Raw genomic sequence first — 21,427 nt, forward strand, 5'->3', positions numbered from 1 at the left:
GGAGTGTGCTTTCTGGCCATTGAGTCCTCCTTGGGACTTTGGTATTGTTGGCTGCTGGAAGGCCCTTTGTTGACTGCGTGTGTTGCAGGAGTTGTTGCGCAGACTTGGCCCTGAGATTAGACCTTCTGCTTTGCTTGAGCTGCTTGTCAAGCCTTCTGCGGGGATGTTTTTCCCTGTGGCCCTTTTGTTTTTTCCTCTGCTGCAGAAGTTCTTCCAAAGAGGGTTCCCATATCTTGGGACATAACGTACACTATGTGGGGTAGTAGTAGCTGTTCTATAGCTTGCGAGTTCTGGTCACCTTCGAATGGGGGTTCTACATGGCGTTTCTGTATGTTGCTTTTGCTTCTTGAGGTTGTGTGTGCGGCCCCTCGTAGTGTTGTTGCCGGGCATTTTCTCACTTTCCTGTCCCTGTCCAGAGGGCTGAAGTGATTGAGTGCTCCCTTCTCAGGTGTAGACTACCCTGTCCTTCTGGGGCCCTGGCTTGCTTTGGCAGCTTATGACTGTTGGCTTTGTCCTTGCTGGCCTGTTGCCTTCCATCTGGAGGGGGGGTTAGCCTTCCTTTTCCGCTTTTCCTTGTGCTCTCTGGGCTTCCTCCTCTTCTTCTTCCTCCTCTTCTTCCTGGCTTGGCATTGGATGGAAGCTCTGTTGCCTTGTAAGCGAGTGAGTTTCTTCGGCCTCTCTAGCCTTGCCCTTGGTTCTTCTGCTGTGAGGGCACCTGCCTCTTCAGTCTCCCTTTTCTCATACACCCTCTGGGGTCGGTGGTGTTCCCCTTGTGGGGATTTCTCTTGCCTGGCGGGGATGAAGTTTCTCTTCTGGCCCGCAGATCTTGTTCCCTGTGGGATTTTTCTGTTCCGTCCAGGCTAGTGCGGTCCTTTAGCAGACCCTCCTTCCCCGTGGGTATTGCTAGGGTATCTATTCTACGTAAAAGAATCTGCGGCTAGAAGTCTTTCAGATGTACGAGTTACTTGCCTTCAGTAACTATGTATCTGGTAGGAACGATTCTAGCCGCAGATTCCTTCACAGCCCGCCCTTCCTCCCCGTTCTGCGAGGACCCTTGGGTTGGTCTTCAGTACTCGCCTCCTGGTGGGGGGCTGTGTTTCCTGTGAGTACCTTCTTTTGCTCTTGACGGGTGGCTCAGTCTGGTTGCAGTTCATTCCTCATCTTGATTCCTTGGAGGATGGGGTTACGGTGCTTCTGTGCCCCGCTGCTCTGGTTACTCCAGGTTTGGGGGGGGGGGGGGTTACCTTCAATCTCCATCCTCCCCTCCCTTCCTGTTGCTGCTGAGGGTCCTGGCCCCTTTTCTTACCTCCGAATATGGGTCATCTGGCTAGGCCTTGCCCTTATTCCTTGGGGGAGGGGAGCGGGGGTGATTGCCCTCTATGCTGGGGTGGCTTGGAGGTTTGTGTTTGTCTGTCTTTGGACTTGCTCCCCTTCCTTATTTCTGGATGGGGGTGGTGATACTGTTACGTGTATCATGGCTTTTTACGCATGCTCCTTGTTTCAGGGGAAAGGCGGTCTATGTGCTGGCAGGTTGGCTGCTCAGGGCTCTGCTATGTTCTTTCTTCTGCCCCTGGCTTTGGACACTGCAGTTTTGCACTGTTACTTATGGTGTCGTTTGTCTCTCCTTTTTAGGTCTCGGCCTGCTTTTAGTGAGGTTAAGCCCTGCCCCTCTTTTCCATTGGCTGGCGTCACCGTTCATGCTAAACGGTGGCCAGCCATTGGAGAAGAGGTCCTAGTGACGTTCTTCTTTCTCTTTAAGCCCCGTCCTTTTCAGAATGGCTAACTTGACTTACGTTTGTGGTAAAAGCTTTCTTATCTTCTTTATGGGGCCATCTGTTTCGCTCCATAAAGAAGATAAAACCACAAACGTAAGTCAGGCCAAGCCAGTCTGAAAAGGACCGGGCTTAAAGAGAGGGCGAGAGCACGTCCACTAACGGGAAAACCGAAGTTTACATTCTTTCTTACGAGCTAAAAGCATTAATTAAAAAAAATGCCAGACCCTAACCTGTTCATTGTGGCCAGCCCTCTCTAGTCCATACACAGTCTGTTCCTAGATCCCGGTTCTGGAATCTACTGCCGGGCTGCAGATTTGGACGCTCCCCATCGAAGACCAGCTCGCCATTCGTCTTCGGTAAAGCTTGCCGACTAGTGCGCAGAGCCAGCACTACGGCGTGGTGTTTGAACCCTGCTCATGTGGCTATGTTTGGAGGTTTAATGGCCTACCCCTTAAAATATAGTTTCATGTATAGAATCTAGCATAAAAAAACAATTTAAATAACGTAATGGTTACAAAACGTAGTCATTAGGGGGATTGCTGTCTTGTTTGATGCTGTAAACCTTGGTTTCCAAGCTGGACAGGAAGTGACGTTCCAGTCAGCTGGGTATGTGGAAGTGCGTTTTTTTTTTTTTTTTATCTTTTTATTTGAAATTAGAACCAAACAGTGTCAACATGGTCACACCATAGGAGCATCAGAGGCGTACAGTAGACCATACAAGAAGCACAAAGTTACATCAGTTGTCATGGCATTAAGATTGCGACAGATCAAAGCCGTTAGGTGTCTACCTCAAGCACCGAACGCCGGGGCTGGGGGGGTTCACAGAGGCCACCTCTATATTCGTTCCATTTATCCCATATCTCCCTCCATTTCTTGGAGCATCCCTGGGCAACATAAACTGTCCTCTCCTGCAACATGCACCAATCCATGTCACGTTTCCATGCCGCAATTCGTGAAAGCGTGGCTGCCCCCCAGAGTCTTGCAATGTTGCGTTTAGCTATCATCTGACCAAGCGTTGCCCAGAGCCTGCCCCGAGCTGGTAAGGCAGTTGGCTCCCATATATTCAATACACAGCGCTTCGCCTCAGGATGCAACTCAACCCCCCACACATCCTGCATACAGCGCATCACCCCCACCCAATAGGCCTGCAGTAGCTGGCATTCCCATAGCATGTGAAAGAAGGAGCCAACCATCCCGCACCCTCTCCTACACCCGTCCTCCCCGCTCCTGCCCATCTTTTTCAGCCTAGTGTTCGATATATATATATACTCTATGCAGGATTTTAAGTTGGATGAGTCGTAATCTAGATGAAATAGCCACCTCCTTAGGGGAGGCCAGCGCACTCCTCCACTTCTCCTCATTAATAACCAGACCATCAGCCTCCCACCTACTTTTAAGGCCCAGGAGTATATCACGAAGGTTGTTGATCAGTTTCTTGTATGTAAGAGAGATTGCGTGTTCCTGGATCTGACCATCTAACAGTCTGTCTTCAAGGGGGGATGACTGTGGGGGTACCGTGCCATGCGGGATGTTTTTTTCCAATGAGTGTCGGACTTGGAGGTAACGGAAATATTCAGTATCCGCGAGCTCGTAGGTAGTCTGCAAGGACGAGAAGGCTTTGACCCCTCCGGAATCCCAGAGATCCCATATACGGGAGATCCCAATAAGGTCCCTGTTCCTGAACCCCTTGGTGCGACCCAGGCGACCAAGCTGCTCGGAAGCCCAGAGCGGGGTGGCCATTGTAAGCTTATTGTGCCAGCCCATGTCGCATTGGACAATGTGCCACAATTACACAGAGTGGAGAGTAGGCCCTGTTAGTGCGTGTCTGCCCGGCCGCGAGTATAGTGCCGCCTCGTAACTCCCCCCCCCTCCAGCCACCTGTCAATACCATACCCGGGGTCGTTACCGTCGCAGTAGGTACCTTGGTTAATGGCTGAGAGGTGTGCAGCCCAGTAGTACCTGCGGATGTCTGGAAGGGCGATCCCTCCATCGTACCACCCCAAAGTCAGTTTCTGAAGAGCATTTCGAGGAGCACCGGACCACAAGAGGTGTCTCTGCGCCGCCTCGACAGCCGTAAAGTACGAAGAAGGAACAATATCAGGGTAGTTGGAACTGAGGCAACGTCATTATTTTGTAGAGCGCCGTCCTTCCCAACAGCCAAACCGGGAGCCTCTGCCAGGCCCCGGAGTCACGTTTGAGCATCTGAAGGGGCGGGAGCAGGTTCTTGTCAAATATGGCGTTCTTGTCCCGTGACATAAACATGCCCAAATACGTGAAGCCCTCGGTGACCACCTTCATGGGACAGTCGCGTGGAGGTATGGGGGTGGTCCCATGCAGGACGTATAGGAAAGACTTACTCCAGTTGATGCTGTATCCGGAGTTCCTCCCAAAGCTGGTGAAGATGTCCAGGGCAACGATCAATGATTTCCGGGGCCGCGAGAGATAGGAGGATGTCGTCCACGTACAGGGAAATCCTGTCCTCCCAACCATCAGCCCATCAGAGTCCCTTTAGTGAGACATCTTGCCTGATCTAGGTGGCCAGCGGCTCAAGTGAGAGGGTAAATAGAGGTGAGAGCGGGCACCCCTGGCGGGTTCCTCTCTCCAGAGCGAAAGGCTCCGAGACCTTGTTGTTTACGACCACTTGTGCAAGTGGTTTTGAGTAGAGGAGCCTCAGCCATGAGATAAAGCTAGGGCCAAATCCCAATTTACGAAGGACTGCCAACATGTATGGCCATTCGAGGGTATCGAAGGCCATTGTGGCATCAAGTGACACCACTACTGCATCTTCGTCTATCGTGTGGCATCTTCCCACCACCCCGTTCAATCGACGGAGATTAAGTGCTGTTACGATGAGTCATGAACCCGGATTGGTCCGGGTGGACCAACGTAGTAAGAAAAGGCTGCAGTCTATTGAGTGCGGTTGTTGTTGATCTGCGTCACTGTGTCCAAGACTGCACCGGACCTGTCGACCTTGACGGAACTCTGAGCATTCAGTCTGAGGTCCGGCTGAGGGGTGAGTGAGATGAACCGTTAACTTGTGAAATATGGTGCTGTGCGAAGCTTGGGTAGGAGCATCATTTCTGTTTTAGCTGAGGGGGTGGGTCCTTGCAAGTGAGATGCCTTGCTGCTCTTTCTTGACAGCTGCATGCTCACCTCACTCACCACGCAATACATAGAAAAAAATCTCATACCAGACTCACGCCCTCCCGCTCTGGGATCTTCTGCCGGGCTGCAGATTGCGACGCTCCCCATCGAAGACCAGCTGGCCATTCGTCTTCGGTAAAGCTTGTCGACTAGTGCGCAGAGCCAGCAATGCGGCGTGGTGTTTGAACCCTGCTCATGTGGCTATGTTTGGAGGTTTAATGGCCTATCCCTGCAAATATAGTTTCATGTATAGAATCTAGCATAAAAAAGAAATTTAAATAAGGTAATGGTTACAAAATGTAGCCCCCCCCCCCCGAATCTGACAGTTATGTTTCCCTAAACAAATGTAACTCTAAACCCTTTTGCATTGCTTATGCATGGTCAAACTCCTTATGTCATATATGACTTAATCAGTGACGTCATCACCACCCAATGTAACTAATGTGCTAAGCGAATACCACATTTAGTTCAAGACACTCGTCGGCGACAAAGTTATAAGCATATCCTAAATGCCTCTATAACGGATGCTACAGCGATAACTAAACCGTCGCCATTGCGGACTCTAATAGATACATCTAAACACCCACCTTCCTTTGAGTGACTCAGCTGTGCTTCAACAGCTGCACACTTACCGCCCCCTTTAACACTCCGGACTGATCGCAGCAGTCTGTACGAGTTCAACACTTGGCTAACCGCCCCTTTATAACACCGCAAGACAAAAATATTCAGTCCACTGTCATATTACAGCGGATAGCTGCGTTGCTGTCTACATGTTTAGTTAAGCAACATATACAATGGTTTGCCATAATTGTGCGTTTAGCAGTAGGTAGTTTCGCTTTCAGTGAGGAGTTTCGCGACTTAAGCTGCAGCGCAGAGGCGTTTTAAGGCATGGGCAAAGTGAGCTCTGGCCCAGGGCCCCAGACTTTCAGGGCCCACCCTGATAGACCCGGCTCCGTTTTGCAGAGTCTTGTCCTGAGGACCTTCATTAATTATTAACCCCTTCCATGCTGGTGACGAACCCCAGCCGTCATGCACTACGGTGCTCGTGTGCTGATGACGGCTGGGGTTCGTCATGGCCCGCCCGTGTTCGGCCGGCGGCCGCACACGGGAAAAAAAGCAGCTGCATCGAAGGGGTTAAACAGATTGTTTCAAATACGTTTAACTTTAATTAATTTTTAATCAGGATGATATGTGAGAGTCGATTACAGACATTTTGCAGAGAAATGTGTTTAGGTTAAAAGCAACATCCATCAAAAAAGGGCCTCACATATCAGAAATGGGAGGGGGTGACAGATTATTTGCAGTAACATTAGTGAGCTGCTGCTGTGCAACTATATTGAAAACACACATCACTATGCCTGCATATTCGGTGTAAACACATTTAGAATTTGGACGGGTGTGTCTGTGCACTGTCAGTGACCGGGCATGAAAGAGCTGACATTTGATATGTTATTTGAAGTTGTTCTGAACAGGGGCCACCAAAATTCGTTTGGCCCCGGGCCCCCAAAATCCTTAAGATGTCCCTGCTGCAGCGCGCACTGTTGCGTTCACGCAGCTCTATATTGATTGACATACCAATCGTTGGGGCGCGATAGCCATATTAGGTTGGTGATTAAGCATCCCCTTCAGATGTGTCTATCAAAGAATGGTTGTTTCATGTCTCCGAGGTGGCTAGCGGGTGCTTGTGTAGAACTTCATAAGGTGCTGCAGTGTTATGGTAGTCACAGAACGTTTTGAGTCACTTCGGACATGTCGGTGAGTGTTTATTTGTTTCTGGTTAAAGATACCGGCAGTTTCACTATTGGAAGTACTCCAGGGACATTCCTGGATAGCATCACCAGTCTGACTGTTAAGATGGTCGGTCTTTTTACTCTTAACGACCTTGGGTTGATTCAGCAATTTCTTTCTTTCGGTGCGCAGATGTGATGTGATGAAGCTTCAATATATATTTTTTCTGTTTTGTCATAAGTGTCATTGAAGCTCGTGACATTTAGATCAAATATCCGGTCTTGGGCATACAGTGCCTTTCATTTATCTCTTCGTGTTGGTTCCAAATAGTATCATGCCTTACTGGAGAAAGAGATATAAGAGAGAGAACGCCTGGGTGTTCTGATTTACCAATCCTAAACATGCCACATATTTAGTTGTATGATTTTTCACACCTCTATGGATGTGAAATGGAAATCATAATCGACAATCTTAACGTCCAAAGCACTTTCTTTTTAGGTCCCTCCTACTAGGTAGTGCAAGCTGTATGGCTGCGAAAGAGCTCTAACGGGCTTACCAAGAACTTACAATGGGGCTTACAACCTGCCTATTACTTACGACTTGACTTTTTTCAAATTGTTTTTCTCATTTGCTTTCTTCTTATTTAATGGCTTGCCTGCCTCTTCTAGTGTTGCCCATCCACTTTACCATCCTTTTTAGTAGATACATTGTATCCTTCCACTGATTGCCTTTCTCTGGGGACATTTGTAAATGTGCACAAGCCAAATATCAGTGTGTTTTTACAGATTAAAAAGCTGAAGTTACCATTCAAAGTTGTGACAATGAAAGGGATCTAGCGAGAAAAAAAACCTTTGTGCTATGCAATGCTTGGCAGATGTCATCCCATATCTTAATAATTGTTTTGTAAATCTTTAATTCTTATTTAAATATTTAGGATTATAGTATTTGAAGAAATGTTTAATGCCAGTGAGGGACCCATTTGTGATTGGGTTCCTTGTACTAGGTAAGCAGGAACGTAATGTGAATCCGCAGCAGTGGTGGAAGGTGAAAGAGGACTCCAGTGCTGGTTATTGTTAGCAGTTCAAGCAGCGATGCACCTTTTGGGTAACGCAAGTAATAACTTTCTTTACAGTTTTATGATTTAAAGGTGCTGGCACCACACCTCCTCACTACCCCCCCCCCGTGCACAATACCTCCTTACTGCCCCCTCAACGCACAATACCTCCTCACTGCCCCCCTCAGTGTACAATACCTCCTCACTGAACCCTCAACGCACAATACCTCCTCACTGCCCCCCTCAACGCACAATACTTCCTCACTGCCCCTCTCAACGCAAATGCCTCCTTACTGTCCCTCTCAGTGCACAATACATTCTCCCATTTGCAAGATTAAGCTATTGGCATTGTAAATAACAATGCCATTTATGTATCTATTTTCAAAACCAACACATAAATAAAAATTTTGTCATTTACAATGCCAATAGCTCTAACTTTTGCAAAGGCGAGACCGTTGCATTGTAAATGCTTGTTCTACTCTTTCGCACATTGTTCCCATGCTCCCACAGTTTTTTGTCTGGTGGCTCTGCGTTGTGGTGCGGAAAAGTTTTCTGAAGAAAACTGACTTTGGTACGCCGGGGTGGGTCTTACGTGACCTCATGATGTCACGTACGCGGACGACGCCTGGGCGGAGTCGCGTGGTGTCAACCGGCGCGCAGGGATGTTGTGGCAAAAGTTTTCTGGATCCAGTCGCACGCCTGGGGATAATTCTATGTGAAGGAATCTGTGGCTAGAATAGTATCTACCAGATACATTGTTACTGAAGGAAAGGACTCGTATGTCAATAACTGAAACCTATTTTTGAACATCAGTGGGTTTTATGGAATTAGTGTCGATTTTTCTTTTTTTTTTTTTTTTGGTCCTACTATGTATAAGCTGACCTTCAATTGGACAAGGCACAAAGTGCATCTTATTAATATGTGGCTTTCAGATCGAAAAATGAATTTCCAAAAGAAAGATTTGTGGCTGTCTTACCTATAAAGACATTACAAAGTAGTTGATTGATAGTTTATTTATTCGGTGCTCTTCGATGAAGGGAACATCCTTAACTTTAGAAATAATTGTGTGCCTCCACTTTTGGGTGTATTTAGGATCGATTTTCTGTAAAGGGAGTGTTACCCACCTCTTTAATTTGTTTTCTTCTCAGCTTCAGCTTCGAGTTGGATGACGATTACACTTCTATGTACAAAGGTAAGACAACTAGAGCTGCTCCTGTCAAACTCGACATATAAAGTTTCGTAAGGGTTTGTAACTCGTTGATCTTTTGTGTCTAGTTTTGGATGCAGTGAAGGCTCATAAGGACTCGTGGCCCTTCCTGGAGCCTGTGGATGAATCTTATGCACCAAATTATTATGCTATCATTAAGGTATGTGGAGATATCCAAAAATATAATTGTTCACCTTTTTTCCTAAAGGTTTCTGAAATGAGCAGCATTTAATTCTTTCAAGGTATAGCATGATGTTTGTGTTATTACAGTCTATACAGAAAACACTACTTTATCACCTCTATTTATTGGTATCTCACAGTAAAGAATGCTAAAAAAATAAAATCTAAACGCATGGCAGAACATACTGCTGAACTTAAGCTTAGTACCCTTAGAATAATCTTGTTGACGCAACCCATGCTTTTACTTACATAGTGACGCGCCCCACTTTTAATCGTGCTGGTATTGTCATGTTGTTTGACTTTTTCATTTTCCTCTTTATTTCATACCCATCTTTCCTTACATAATAATTGCACACCTGTTTTGCCACTTTCGTGGTGTTATAAAAGATTTTGTTCTTAGATGAGATCTTGATCTCCTCTTCAAGGAATGTCTCCTTCTTTCAGAAAAATACAAAAATAAATGTATGCCCCTGCTATATCTGTAATGCAATGCTTTTGTTAGCAATTTTCTACTTTCTTCACACTATCCTTTGGGTCCACTTTTCAATATAAATGCCTACTAGTGTGCTTGGCATGTTCAAGAGTGGATCATGCAATCTGATATTCTGTGCCTGATACTAGTTCCTATCTTTCTGATGGCAAACTTGGAAGTTGCAGCCTAGTAGCAAACAGTAGAGCTGCTAAGCAAGTGGATGCCTTTGACTTGTAACATTAAAGTGATATGTTCGAAGTGGCTGGCAACTATCCCATATCATAATATCATGCCTGAAATGGCCTCCTCAATGGAAAAATAATCCACATTGAGTCATATCACTCATTGTACAAAGGCATTACAACCTCTCTCTGAATAAACCTCTCACTATGCCCCTGCCTTTACCATCTTCCACTCTTTCTTCTCACACATACATGTTTACTTTGAAGTTCTTCACTTGATCAGTTCCTGAACCCTTTCTAGTTTGGAAATAGCTTGCTATTTCATCACCACAGCTTAATTGTTCTAAGTCTTTATATGATTATTTGTTTCTTACCTAGATTGTGAATCTTCTCAATTTTTTATGACTGGTGCAACTCTATAAGTTGTGATTCCAGTCTGCATTCACAGGTCTTAAAATTCAGACTCATAACATATTTGTATGCACTGATATTTTAATGGAGAATACTGACTTTAAGAATTGATATGAGAGGAAACCTAGACTTCCTACCCTAGTAGTTGTCCAGGATGAGATGAGAGTGGGGGTGCTTCCCTGAAATGCTGGTGTGTCATTCGTGCTTCTGGAGCACTGGTTGGTATTTCTGACAGTAATTTATCCTCATCCTTGTTTTTTCGCCATCATAATGTAAATTGCTGCTCTTCACGCAATGTACCTGTTTTTCCAGAATCCCATGGATATCTCCAGCATCGAGAAGAAACTTAATAGCGGCTATTACATCACTAAGGAGCAGTTTGTGAGCAACATGAAAACAATGTTTACCAACTGCCTGAAGTACAACGGCGAGAGTAGTGGTAAGAGCACAGCTGGGCCCGTGGTGCTCGAAAGTGGTGGATTCTTAGTTTAAAGTCATATTTTATCAACCTCTTTTTATCCTTTGGGATGAAACCCTGCCTTATCATGTTTTGCTAATATTGCTATTGATGAGCATGTTTCATTTGCTCTGTAATAAAGCATAAGCTCTTGCTGTGACTTTTTCTGCTAGGGAAAACCCAAAAGCGCAATGTGTCCTTCCCTGTCCTACTTGAGTTCTTCACAAATTTGTCACCTTAATGTCCTGATTTGCTTTAGTTGTGCTGAAAATCTTGCTAAAAAAGCACTTTTGCAACAACCAAGACAATAGTTTACAATTTGTTTTGTCAAGTTTATTTCCAGTACTAAATCGGAAACTGCCATTTCACAATCAATCATATATTGTTTGCTAACTTCTGATCATTTTTGCATACATTTCCGACAATCGGACAGTGCTACAGAGTTTGATAGACAGACAAATGTACTTATCATGTTGTATTGGTATGGCCTTTCACACCACGCCCAACCCTACACACCAGTTGTTCTTGCAATAGGAAAGCAAGACGTTTGTCCTTGTAGTAGAAGTGCTGGGACAAGCTCGGTGACAGAATCCTCCCCACTTCTGTACTCTCATAGATTAGAAAATGCTGCACAACACCCAGCATTTCATACCAACCCTTTTTACTTATGTAAGGTAGGCAGTGGTTCCTCTAAACCAAAAAGTAAGGCACCCAGATTCGTATAAACTATGATTTGGTAAATAGTAAGAGATTGTACATTTAGAAATAACTGTGGGAAGCATAGACTTTTAACCTGTGCACCACTTTTCCTGGCTTAGATTTTGAAACGCCCACAACTAGGAGAGCTTAGAAAAACATGACTTCTGTTGGGATCTTGGCTTATAGTTAAAGAAACTTAAAGAAGCTGTGAAATGAGTTTGGGTGGGGGAGGGACATGGGTTGGGATAGGTTTACTTTTCTTTTATAATTATTACTGAAGTGCCATGAAAGCATGATTCTGAGTTGCTTATGACTCAACAGATATGCATGTATCATTGTCTTTGGCATCGTTTGAAATAAAGAGATTTGAGCAATAAAAAGGAAATATAGCATAAAACCAAAGACGATATAACAATGAAGGGTAGTGATAAAAGGGATACCGAGAAATCCTTGCTCATAAGTGTCAAGTGAAAGGTAAACTGGGAATCACTTTCAGCGAATCAGGGTGGAAAGCAGGGTCATTATCAGAAAGTGCCCAATTTAAATTAATTTATTTTTAGTTTCTCCATGGAAAGTTTTGTTATGTTCTACTTAGGCAGGGTCCGCTATGCTGAGGCTGTGAATGTTCTTATGACATAGCAACAGTCCATGATAAAATCAATGCATTCTGCATTTGAATGTGCCAGTTGAGCTGTTGTCTGTGCCTGGCCTAACTGCATATAGGGTCACGTGTCTGATGAAATAAACAACTTCATTGTTTCATGGTCGAGAGATTCACGTCTGTGATTACAACAATTTTGGCAACAATAAGGAAGGGTTAGTTGTACAATCCCCAATGTTTACTTTGATAGTAACTAACTATATATTCAATGGCATTGAACATATAGCTTTATTGTTATTTCACAGTGGTGGACGTCATCCACTCCAGATTAACTACATTCTTTGTTTATGTTTTTTACTTTGATGTAAGGTAATGTATGAACTCTTTAAGCAACAAATATCAGTGGCTGGCCTTTGAGTAGAGTTCACTTTCTAATGTCAGCCCTCGATAGAACATCTTTATTCCTTCCCTGATGCCTCCTTCTGGGGCTATATTGTCTTTAGGGCTTATGTTTTGCTTCAGGGGAGTTCAAAGGCAAAGCCTCTACTGTCTTGTAAATGGACAAGGAATTTGCCTTTGTCCATGCACAGACCCCCATGCGATCCTTCTCCACCACCAAATAGCTTATGCTGATTTGACCACACACCCATACTGTTTCTACAGCCTCTCCCGTTTATAGCCCAACCTCTTTCTGTCTCTTCCCCTGTTCCTGCACTGTTTAGTCCGGATTGTATTATGGATTTCCCTTCTAGTTTGTCTTTTTACAGGGAATGTCAATTCTTGAAACTTACCCAGCCATGTGTTTGGTACCTGCTGATGGCTTTCTCCATGATCATTTGGTACAGTGGGTACCAAGCTGTGTTCCCCTTTGGAGATACTGTGCACCCATGAGATGCAGCCCCCTACTGTACACACAGCCATGTAGAACACTTTAAAGTGTGGTCTGTTGCAGGGTAACTTAAAAACGTAGAAAATGAAGAAAAGACAGGCTAATCTTTGGCAATGCAGTAACAGTTCTTTACGGTCGCGACAGATCGACTTTCCTCACAAGCGAGCAGCCGGTCTCAATTTGCTGCTTCACAGACAGCTAATTTTATACAAAGTTGAACGAGGGAAGGCGGTTACAATTTTTGTTTTTGTTTTTAAAAAAACATGGTACTAGACTATTATACGTCTGTACACTTAAATTACAAAAAGACTTGTGTCAACCTGTGGCCCTTGACTTTAACCTAATTTACTAGACACCCTTTCTTGCACTTTCTAACAATGCTTAAAAAACAAATATATTCTTCTACATTTGAATGAATGTGTATTTGGGTTTAAGGCATATTCATTTGTGTGCTTTAATTATGCACCTAGGACCTCTTATCAGATTCTTTGTGTTCTTGGCTAATTCGATCTCCTGCTCCTAATGTCTAATCATCTTCCCAATCTATTGAAAGCACAGAATATGTGCCAATGTGCTAAGTCCATAAATTCCTTTGAGCTTCCTAAACTCGAGTTTTCTTTTAACTATGACCTTACAGTTCATGCACTCTGTTCTCAAGTAAACTCTTCACCTCTTTTCCATCAGCTTGAGTTTGTGGCCTACACCATCCTCTTACCATGTTTAGCTGTGGAATGCTGTCTGCTGTGGTGCTATGTTTTCACATTCATGACTGGTGTCAGTGTTACCTTTTTGTATGACAAGCATAAAACACTTTCCACAGGACTCAAAAGCTGTCTAAGAATCACTGGTGAATGTCATAGATTTGTTTGGTACCTTAGTGCACCCTAGAGTAAGAGGGATAACCACAAACTGATATGAAATGAATAAAAGATGATTCTCTTAACACAAACTTCCCACTACACCACTGTTCCCACAAAATCAGTTCAATCGTAAGGTGAAAAATAAACATAACAATTGCATTAAAGTGCTTAATAGTGATGGGACAAGAAGTCTAAATCAACTCAAACAAATGTCCTGTTGTATTTAAGTTGGAAATTAATTAGTAAGGGCATGTGGGACATAGTGTACACCAAGAGGTTCCAAAAAATCTAGAACTGTATGTGACACTTAATTATTATCCTGCAAGATATAGTAATGTCAGAATCTTGATTTGGACAAGTGATGTAAAATTGTGGTTTTTTTTAAACTACGCTTCAAAGGTACTTTACTTTTAAGAGTTTCTCTTTTTAATTTTTTTTAATTTTAATTGTTCACTCTAGAGTACACAATGATGGCTGACAATTTGGAGAGAGTTTTTCAAAAGGCCATGCAGAAGCACTTCCCGGGGGATGATGGTGACACAGATGATGAATACTGGATCAGAGAGGATGTAAAGGAGAAACGCGAGAAGAGAAGAAGCCGTTCTACGCGTGGTAGCTCTGGAAGCTGGAGCAAATCCAAGGAAGAGGCACGTTGGAAACACCCCTCTGAGATTGGAAAGCCCCAACGAAGTCCACCCACAGATTCTCCAAGCAGCAACATGACTCGCCCGCAGATAAAGGAACCTTCAAATGAACAACGGTTTACTCATCCCCCATTTTATGGAGGAATGCCCAACCAAGCATTGCAACCAGGACAAATGGTATGTTATGTCTAATTCCATTCATATGTATCATATACAGTTCTTGTCAGCGTGATGGCCCAGCTCAACTCATTTTTGTCATATGGTAACAGAGTACAGTTTAATGGGTAGGAGTGTGCTGGACTTAGTGTGTTGCTGCTTATGAGAAAAAATATTTTACACAGTGAATCTTTTCTGGATTCACATGCTGTACATTATTCCGCCATCTAGTGGTTGGTCCGAAATTCTCCATAGTCTTTTGTCCTTTTTGTTTTTTGCTGTTTCTGGACATCGACACACTTGTATTTGGTGTCCCCTTGTGATGTTGTTGTGCTTCTGGAATCTTCGATTCTTTTTTTTCCGCCATTGGGTCTGGATGCATGCTGACCAGTCTCCAACACTTAGTAGCAGTTAACTGAAGATCGTGAGAAGTTCACCGAAAGTCAACTGAAGTTAAGGAAAACATCTAAAGAAGGGGGAGATTTTGAGAGGAGGCGAATAATTTCCTCAACTGGATGGAGAATGTTCATGCGGGGGGCTGCCTGTACGGAGTAATGGAGAAAACACCTTTCAAAAACTACCACCGCAAATTTGCACAGAAAGATCAACTGCAAGGACTGCATCACCTGTTCCGTGTTCACACTGAAGACCCTGAGGGTAAGAGAGAGGCAGAGGCGTGCCCAGCACTCCATCCAGGGTCATTACCTATGTCACTCATGTTACGGTAATGAAGCACATCACCTAAATTACCTAGGTTTCTTTTCCTGCTCATATTGCAGGTATCTGAGAATAAATTCTGTTGTGGCAGCACCAAAATGAGATTACACAAAAGGGTTGTATAAACTTAGCACTGACTCAAATAAATTAAACTCCAAGAAATCAGCCGATTTGACTCTGAACCCTGAGTGCAAACTAACTCTCTCCACCCCCAGACAAAGCTGGAAAGGTTTCCTGGGAAATGTGAGATCACTCCCTAAACATGCGACTGAAATCTGGGACCTCCTTAGCTCAAACACCTAATGTAGATTTTTTTTAATTGCGACATGGCTTAAACCTACCAGCACCCCTGCCATCACCATCACTATACCTAAGGGTTATAGGATCAAAATACTTGACAGGCAGATCAAAATAGGAGGAGGGATAGCCATCATCCATAATGATAAAGTGAAAATTACAACCCTAGTACAACGTAGCAATGAGAAGATCGAAGTCCTGATTTTTAGGATGGATCTTACGTCACAAAATAGCTGGAAAGGGGCACCAGGACCCAAATCTGATTTTTCTCTCCAACTCATGGAGCTGATAGTTCCGTATGTGATCTCCTCCAGCAACGTTATATTGCTGGGAGACTTCAATATACACTGAATGCCTTGATAAGGCAGAAATATAATCTTTCTTAGGTTATCTATCTATCTACACTGAACCTCACAAAAATTAATGATGGTCCAACCCATACAGCAGGGCACGCTCTTGACATAATTTTCTCTAACTCGTCTCTCCTCAAAAGTGAAGCCCCAAAGCCCTTAAGCTGGTCTGACCATGCAATTATTGACTTTTGAGTACATGGGCCCAGAGAATTAAAGCTGCCCGCCCTGCATACTCAATCATTGTATAGACAATGGCCTAAAATGTATCCAGAAACCTTCTCTATTTCTTTTACACCTTCGGAGGGGGGGTCCGCCTCTAGTAATATTGAAAAGGGTTTATCCCACTTCAATAAAACTGCTTTAGCTGCAATTGAACAGATCGCCCCACTGAAAACATGATCTAATAAATCCAGACAAACCCAGGCAGCCTGGTTTACTCTTGAACTTCATTGAAGTCACCCCCTTGTAGTAAGAGCCCCTCCGGAATAGTGAGCAGGACCACACCCAAGTCAGCGAATGTTGTGCCCCGCAAGCTAGGGGGGACATAAAAATAATAACCCGGCCCTCCCACATCCTGGAGACATCAATGTATCGGCCTTGATCATCTACCCATGTGGAACTCACTGCTAGCGAAAAGCATTTCTCGTCCTGATACCCACTCCCCTTGAGCCCGAGGTGAATCCAGAATGTGCAACCATCTCATATACCCCCCTCCCCGCCTTACATAGGTTCCCAACCAGATGTGTGTCCTGGAGCAGAACGACATCAGGTGACTGCCTCTTAATGTATTGGAGAAGCAAGCTATTGGATTTTGTCCCCTAAACCGTTAACATTCCAGCTCAAAATTTTAACATTTTTGTCTCCCCTCACGCTTGCCATGTAGATCACTAAACCAGAAACCCCCGCATTTACTCCTTCCGGTATTCTCATGAGGATGTAGTCATATACTGTACAGATGAAACAAGTGTTGCACCAAACCAACAAACAAAACACCCCAACCCAACAACCCCCCACCTTGCTGCCCTGCACTCTGGGCTTAGAACTGCCCATCAAATACTTGTAGAGTGCCTGTCGCCCTTGATAAAGTTCAAAGAATGAAAAAAGGGGGAAGTAGTGCACTTCGCGTCCCCGACCCGGACTATGATCTTTGTCACACCCCTAATAGGCAAATAGTATAAGGTCATTTTAGAGCATTAGTCCCAGCGAACAATCTAATGTGCCCCAGCCCACCCCACATCAGTTGTCCCAGTTACTCAGTTCCAAGTTGCCGTCCATCAAGGCTCCATCTCGAGGAGGTCAGATGTCTGCACGTTCTCCTGCACAGCGATCAGTCTGACTCTTTGCTCCTCGATACTCGCTCCACGCTGCCACCGCTTCAGGTTGGTCAAAGAACCACACTCTTCCCTCTGCCTTGACCCGGAGGCGTGCCGGGAAAAGCATGGAATATTTCAGCCTCCTCTCTCTCTCAGCTCTGGTTTCACAGAAAGGAACGACCTCCTTTGTTTCTGCACTCTCTGCGTGAAGTCTGGACAGAAGGAAATGTCAGCATTTCCATAGCGAAGGGGGGTCCCTGCCCTGGAGTTTTGTAGGATTACATCTCTATCTCAAAAGTTTAAGACCCGAGCCAGCCTGAGCTGCGGGGAAGCGCCTGGTCTGGCACAGCCGCCCGTGACCCTATGAGCACGTTCAATAACAAAACATTTTCCGAGGCCTTTAGGTTGCAAGTGTTAGAGAATGAGGTCCTCAATAAACAGGTCTGGGGATTGCCCCTCCGATTTCTCCGGAACTTCTAGGATGCGAAGATTGTTGCGCCGAAGTCGGCCTTCATAATCTGAGAGTTCTGGAGATCCCGGACCTCACTTTGTAGTTGCGCGACGTCAGCAAGGAGAATGGAGGTCGTTATTTCTACCTGCTTGACCTTTTCATTGAGCTTCCCCAGATCAGCCCTAATAAGATTGACGTAAATCGCCACAGTGTCCAAGGAAGTTTTGACTCCTGAGAAGGCCTCCATGACATCTTTAAGTGAAAGCTCCTGTTCCTCTTCCACCAGGCTCCCTCGGGCGGCATCTTCGAATAATCTGCCCCTCTGAGCCTCCTCAGAAACTGTGTACCTGTTCAGTTTGTTTTTTTTTTTTTTTAATTTTTGGAAAACCTTTATTGGTGATTCAAAGCACACAGCTATTCAGCCTTACATCCCGGAGGCTAGGCAGCATTATAAAAGCGGAGAAAAGGTGTGCACAAAACAAATCAAGGAGCAGTCCGGTTTAATTTTATAATATAAATATGAACCTAAGCAACAAATTAGAAACATAGAAGGAACAAGAAGAAGGAAATAAGGGAGGGGGGAAGGGAAAAGGAAAAAGGTGGCAAGGCAGAGAAGAGGAGGGGTAAGGCACCAATCCAGGGGACGAGTGGGAACTTCAGCACCTTGAACTAAACATATCAAAAAGAGCATACAATTGTGGGGGGAAGTAGAAACAGGAGTATTTTAACGTGAAACTTGGGCGGAGGGAGTGGCTAGGGTGAAAGACGGACCTCCAGCGGACCTACGTCAGGGGGTACACAAATATCGCCTCTGTATGCATTCCATGCCCCCCAGATCATCCCCCACATCTTGGGCTTACCCCGAGCTAGGTACACAGTTTTCTCACGGAGCATGCACCAGTCCATATTAGTTTTCCAGAGACCCACGGGGGGGGAGGGGGGCGCCCCATTTCTGAGCAATGTCTCTCTTGGCCACCATGTTCCCTAGCGTGACCTAGCGGGTTTGTGCATTATTGTAGTCAGTCGGACCCCACACGTTCAGCAAGCAGCGCCGAGCTTCCGCAGACAAATTAACACCAGTCACGTCACGCATAACCGCATGCACCCTTTCCCAATAGGAGGCAATGGCCTGGCATTCCCAAATGGTATGCATAAAGGTGGCCAGTGCACCACATCCTCGCCTACACAGGCCATCCTGGGAAAGCCCCATATGAATCAACCTGGGGCCAGTGACGTAAACCCTGTGGAGTATTTTCAGCTGAACTAAGCGCAGCCTGGCTGAAATTGCTACTTCCTTGGGGGAGGATACCGCACACTGCCAATCTTCCTCATCCAACTCAATCCCATCACTCACCCACTGGTCCGTCCGAACATTTATTAGCTTTTTATAAGTCAGGGAAATGGCGCTGTCCGGCATATGGCCGTCCAGCACCCTATCCTCCAGCGGGGACGACTCGGGAACCTTCTCACCAACAGGCAGGGTGGACGTAAGGGCATGTCTCAACTGTGCATATCTAAAATATTCTGTGGCACCCAGTTGGAATTCAGCCTGCAGAGCCTCAAAAGATTTAATTTCCCCTCTGGCCATCACATCAGCCACCTTGGAGATACCAATGAGATCCCACCGGTCAAACCCTTTTGAGTGCCACAACCTACCCAGCAAGTCGGAGTCATAGAGGGGAGTGGCCATAGTGAGCCTACCCTTCCACCCCAGTGCCTTCGTAATGGCCCTCCATATGTGTACAGCGGTCCTGGTGGGACCAGTCAATTTTCCGTCCAGAGATCTAGAGTACAGCGCTCTGTAGTACATCCCGTCATGCATGAGCCAGCGATCCATGGCGTACCCCGGGCTTACCGCCGGTCCATAAAAGCCATGATTAAGAGCAGCCAATTGGGAGGCCCAGTAGTACCGGCGGACATCAGGCAAGGCAATACCGCCGTCGTACCCCGGAATAGTCAGCTTAACTACGGCTATACGCGGCCTACCTTCCCACAAATGGGTACGCTGTAGACCTTCAATCTCCCTGAAGTACTTGGAAGGGACTGGGTCCTGCGTATTCTGAAGTGCGTGCGTGCGTGTTCTGAGGCGCGCAAGAGGGGGAAGCAAGTTGTTGGCGTAGCGTCCCCGGGCATCCGTTGAAATGTAGATGCCCAGGTACTTGAAACCCTGCTGCGATACCTGTATCGCACAGCCCCTAGGAAGACGTGGAGTGTCTCCGCTAAGCACATAGAGGTAGGACTTGGACCAGTTGATAACCAGTCCCGAGTACCCACCAAAAGTACACAACACATCGAACATCACAATCAAAGACCGACAGGGGGAGGTAAGGTAAAGCAGAATATCGTCCGCGTACAGCGAGACTCGATCCTCAAATCCCAGTGACCACTTGATCCCACTGATGTCAGGGTGAGCGCGGATCGAGGCAGCAAGCGGCTCAAGCGCCAAGGCAAAGAGGAGCGGAGATAGCGGACAACCCTGTCTAGTACCCCTGCGCAAGGCATAGGAAGCAGACAACCGGCCATTGACCGTTACATTGGCCAACGGGGAGGAATAGAGAAGCCGGACCCAGCTTATGAAGTCGGGGCCAAACCCAAACTTGGACAGCACCGCCCAGAGATAGTTCCATTCGAGGGGATCAAACGCCATTGTTGCGTCCAGTGAAGCCAGGACAGTCGGCTCAAAAGCTTGGGCACCCGCGCCATGACAGCGTGAAGCCTCCGAAGGTTAAGGGTAGTATTGCGGTGGGGTATGAAGCCAGACTGGTCTGGATGGACCAAGTCTGCGATCACACCCACGAGCCGATTAGCCAGCAACTTAGCCAGGATTTTGGGTTCGGCATTCAGCAGAGAGATCGGGCGATATGATCTACAGAGGTCCCTGGGCTTCCCCTCCTTATGAATGACCACAATGGTGGCCAGGCGCTGATCTAGTGGGAGTTCACCAGCCTCCCGGGCTTCCAAGAACATACGCCGCAGGGGCACTGCGACGGTATCTGCTTTAATCTTGTAAAGTTCCACCGGAAGACCATTGGGACCGGGAGCCTTGCCAGAGTGCAGGGACCGTATTGCGAGCGCCACCTCGTCTGCCGTAATACCCCGGTCCCTGTCGTCACGCTCGGTGTCCGACAGGCAAGGAAGCTCAACCCCTTCCAGAAAAGAGGCCGAGTCCGTTTCAGTCAAGGTAGAGACTGAGGTGTAGACCGTCTCGAAGTAGTCGGCAAAAGCCGAGGCGATAGCACTGGGGTCAGTAACAACCACCCCGTCTTCGCCCAAAATCTCAGGCACTACACAGGAAGCCAACTCCCTTCTATCCAACCAGGCAAGGAGCTTGCCCGCCTTGTCCCCCGCGTCGTAGATCCTCCCTTGCTGTTCCCTGCCCATCGCCTTGGCAGCGGCTCGATATTCCGACTGCTTCAGGGAGAGAGCGTGCAACAATTCGGGCGTCGGATCCAATGCCAACTGGGAGTCCAGACCTTCAATATCCGACTCCAACCGCACCACGTCCTCATCCCTTCGTCTGCGCACCTCGGCTATCAGAGAGAAAGCTTCTCCTCTCAGGACAGTCTTAAAGGCCTCCCAGAGGGAAAGGGCCGATGTTACCGTGCCCGTATTCTCAGCGAAGTACAGGTCAATGGCTTTAGCCAGGAGGTCTCGAGTCTTGGGGTTGCGGAAGTACCAGGGGTTGACTGGCGCCACCCTAGTCGACGCCGCAGTACAAAAGTCAAAGGACACCCAGACAGGGGAATGATCCGATATACCTCTGGCCATAAGGCGGACTTCAGAGACGGTCGATGCCTGAACCGCCGGAGTCAAGATGTAATCAATTCTGGAAAGGCT

The 21,427-nt window shown here is 46.2% G+C and overlaps 1 protein-coding gene across 1 annotated transcript in view; it reads left to right on the plus strand.

Annotated features, from left to right (window-relative positions):
- Positions 1-21,427, plus strand: part of CECR2 (CECR2 histone acetyl-lysine reader) — a 453,428-nt gene that overhangs the window by 358,042 nt on the left and 73,959 nt on the right. Inside the window, exons 12-15 of the mRNA XM_086952894.1 lie at positions 8,850-8,893; positions 8,977-9,068; positions 10,466-10,592; positions 14,119-14,480. Of these exons, the coding sequence (XP_086809020.1) occupies positions 8,850-8,893; positions 8,977-9,068; positions 10,466-10,592; positions 14,119-14,480 (625 nt within the window). The remainder of the gene's footprint in view (positions 1-8,849; positions 8,894-8,976; positions 9,069-10,465; positions 10,593-14,118; positions 14,481-21,427) is intronic.

This window comes from Lissotriton vulgaris, chromosome 1_2, assembly GCF_964263255.1.
Source record: "Lissotriton vulgaris chromosome 1_2, aLisVul1.2, whole genome shotgun sequence".
Classification (NCBI taxonomy): Eukaryota; Metazoa; Chordata; class Amphibia; order Caudata; family Salamandridae; genus Lissotriton; species Lissotriton vulgaris.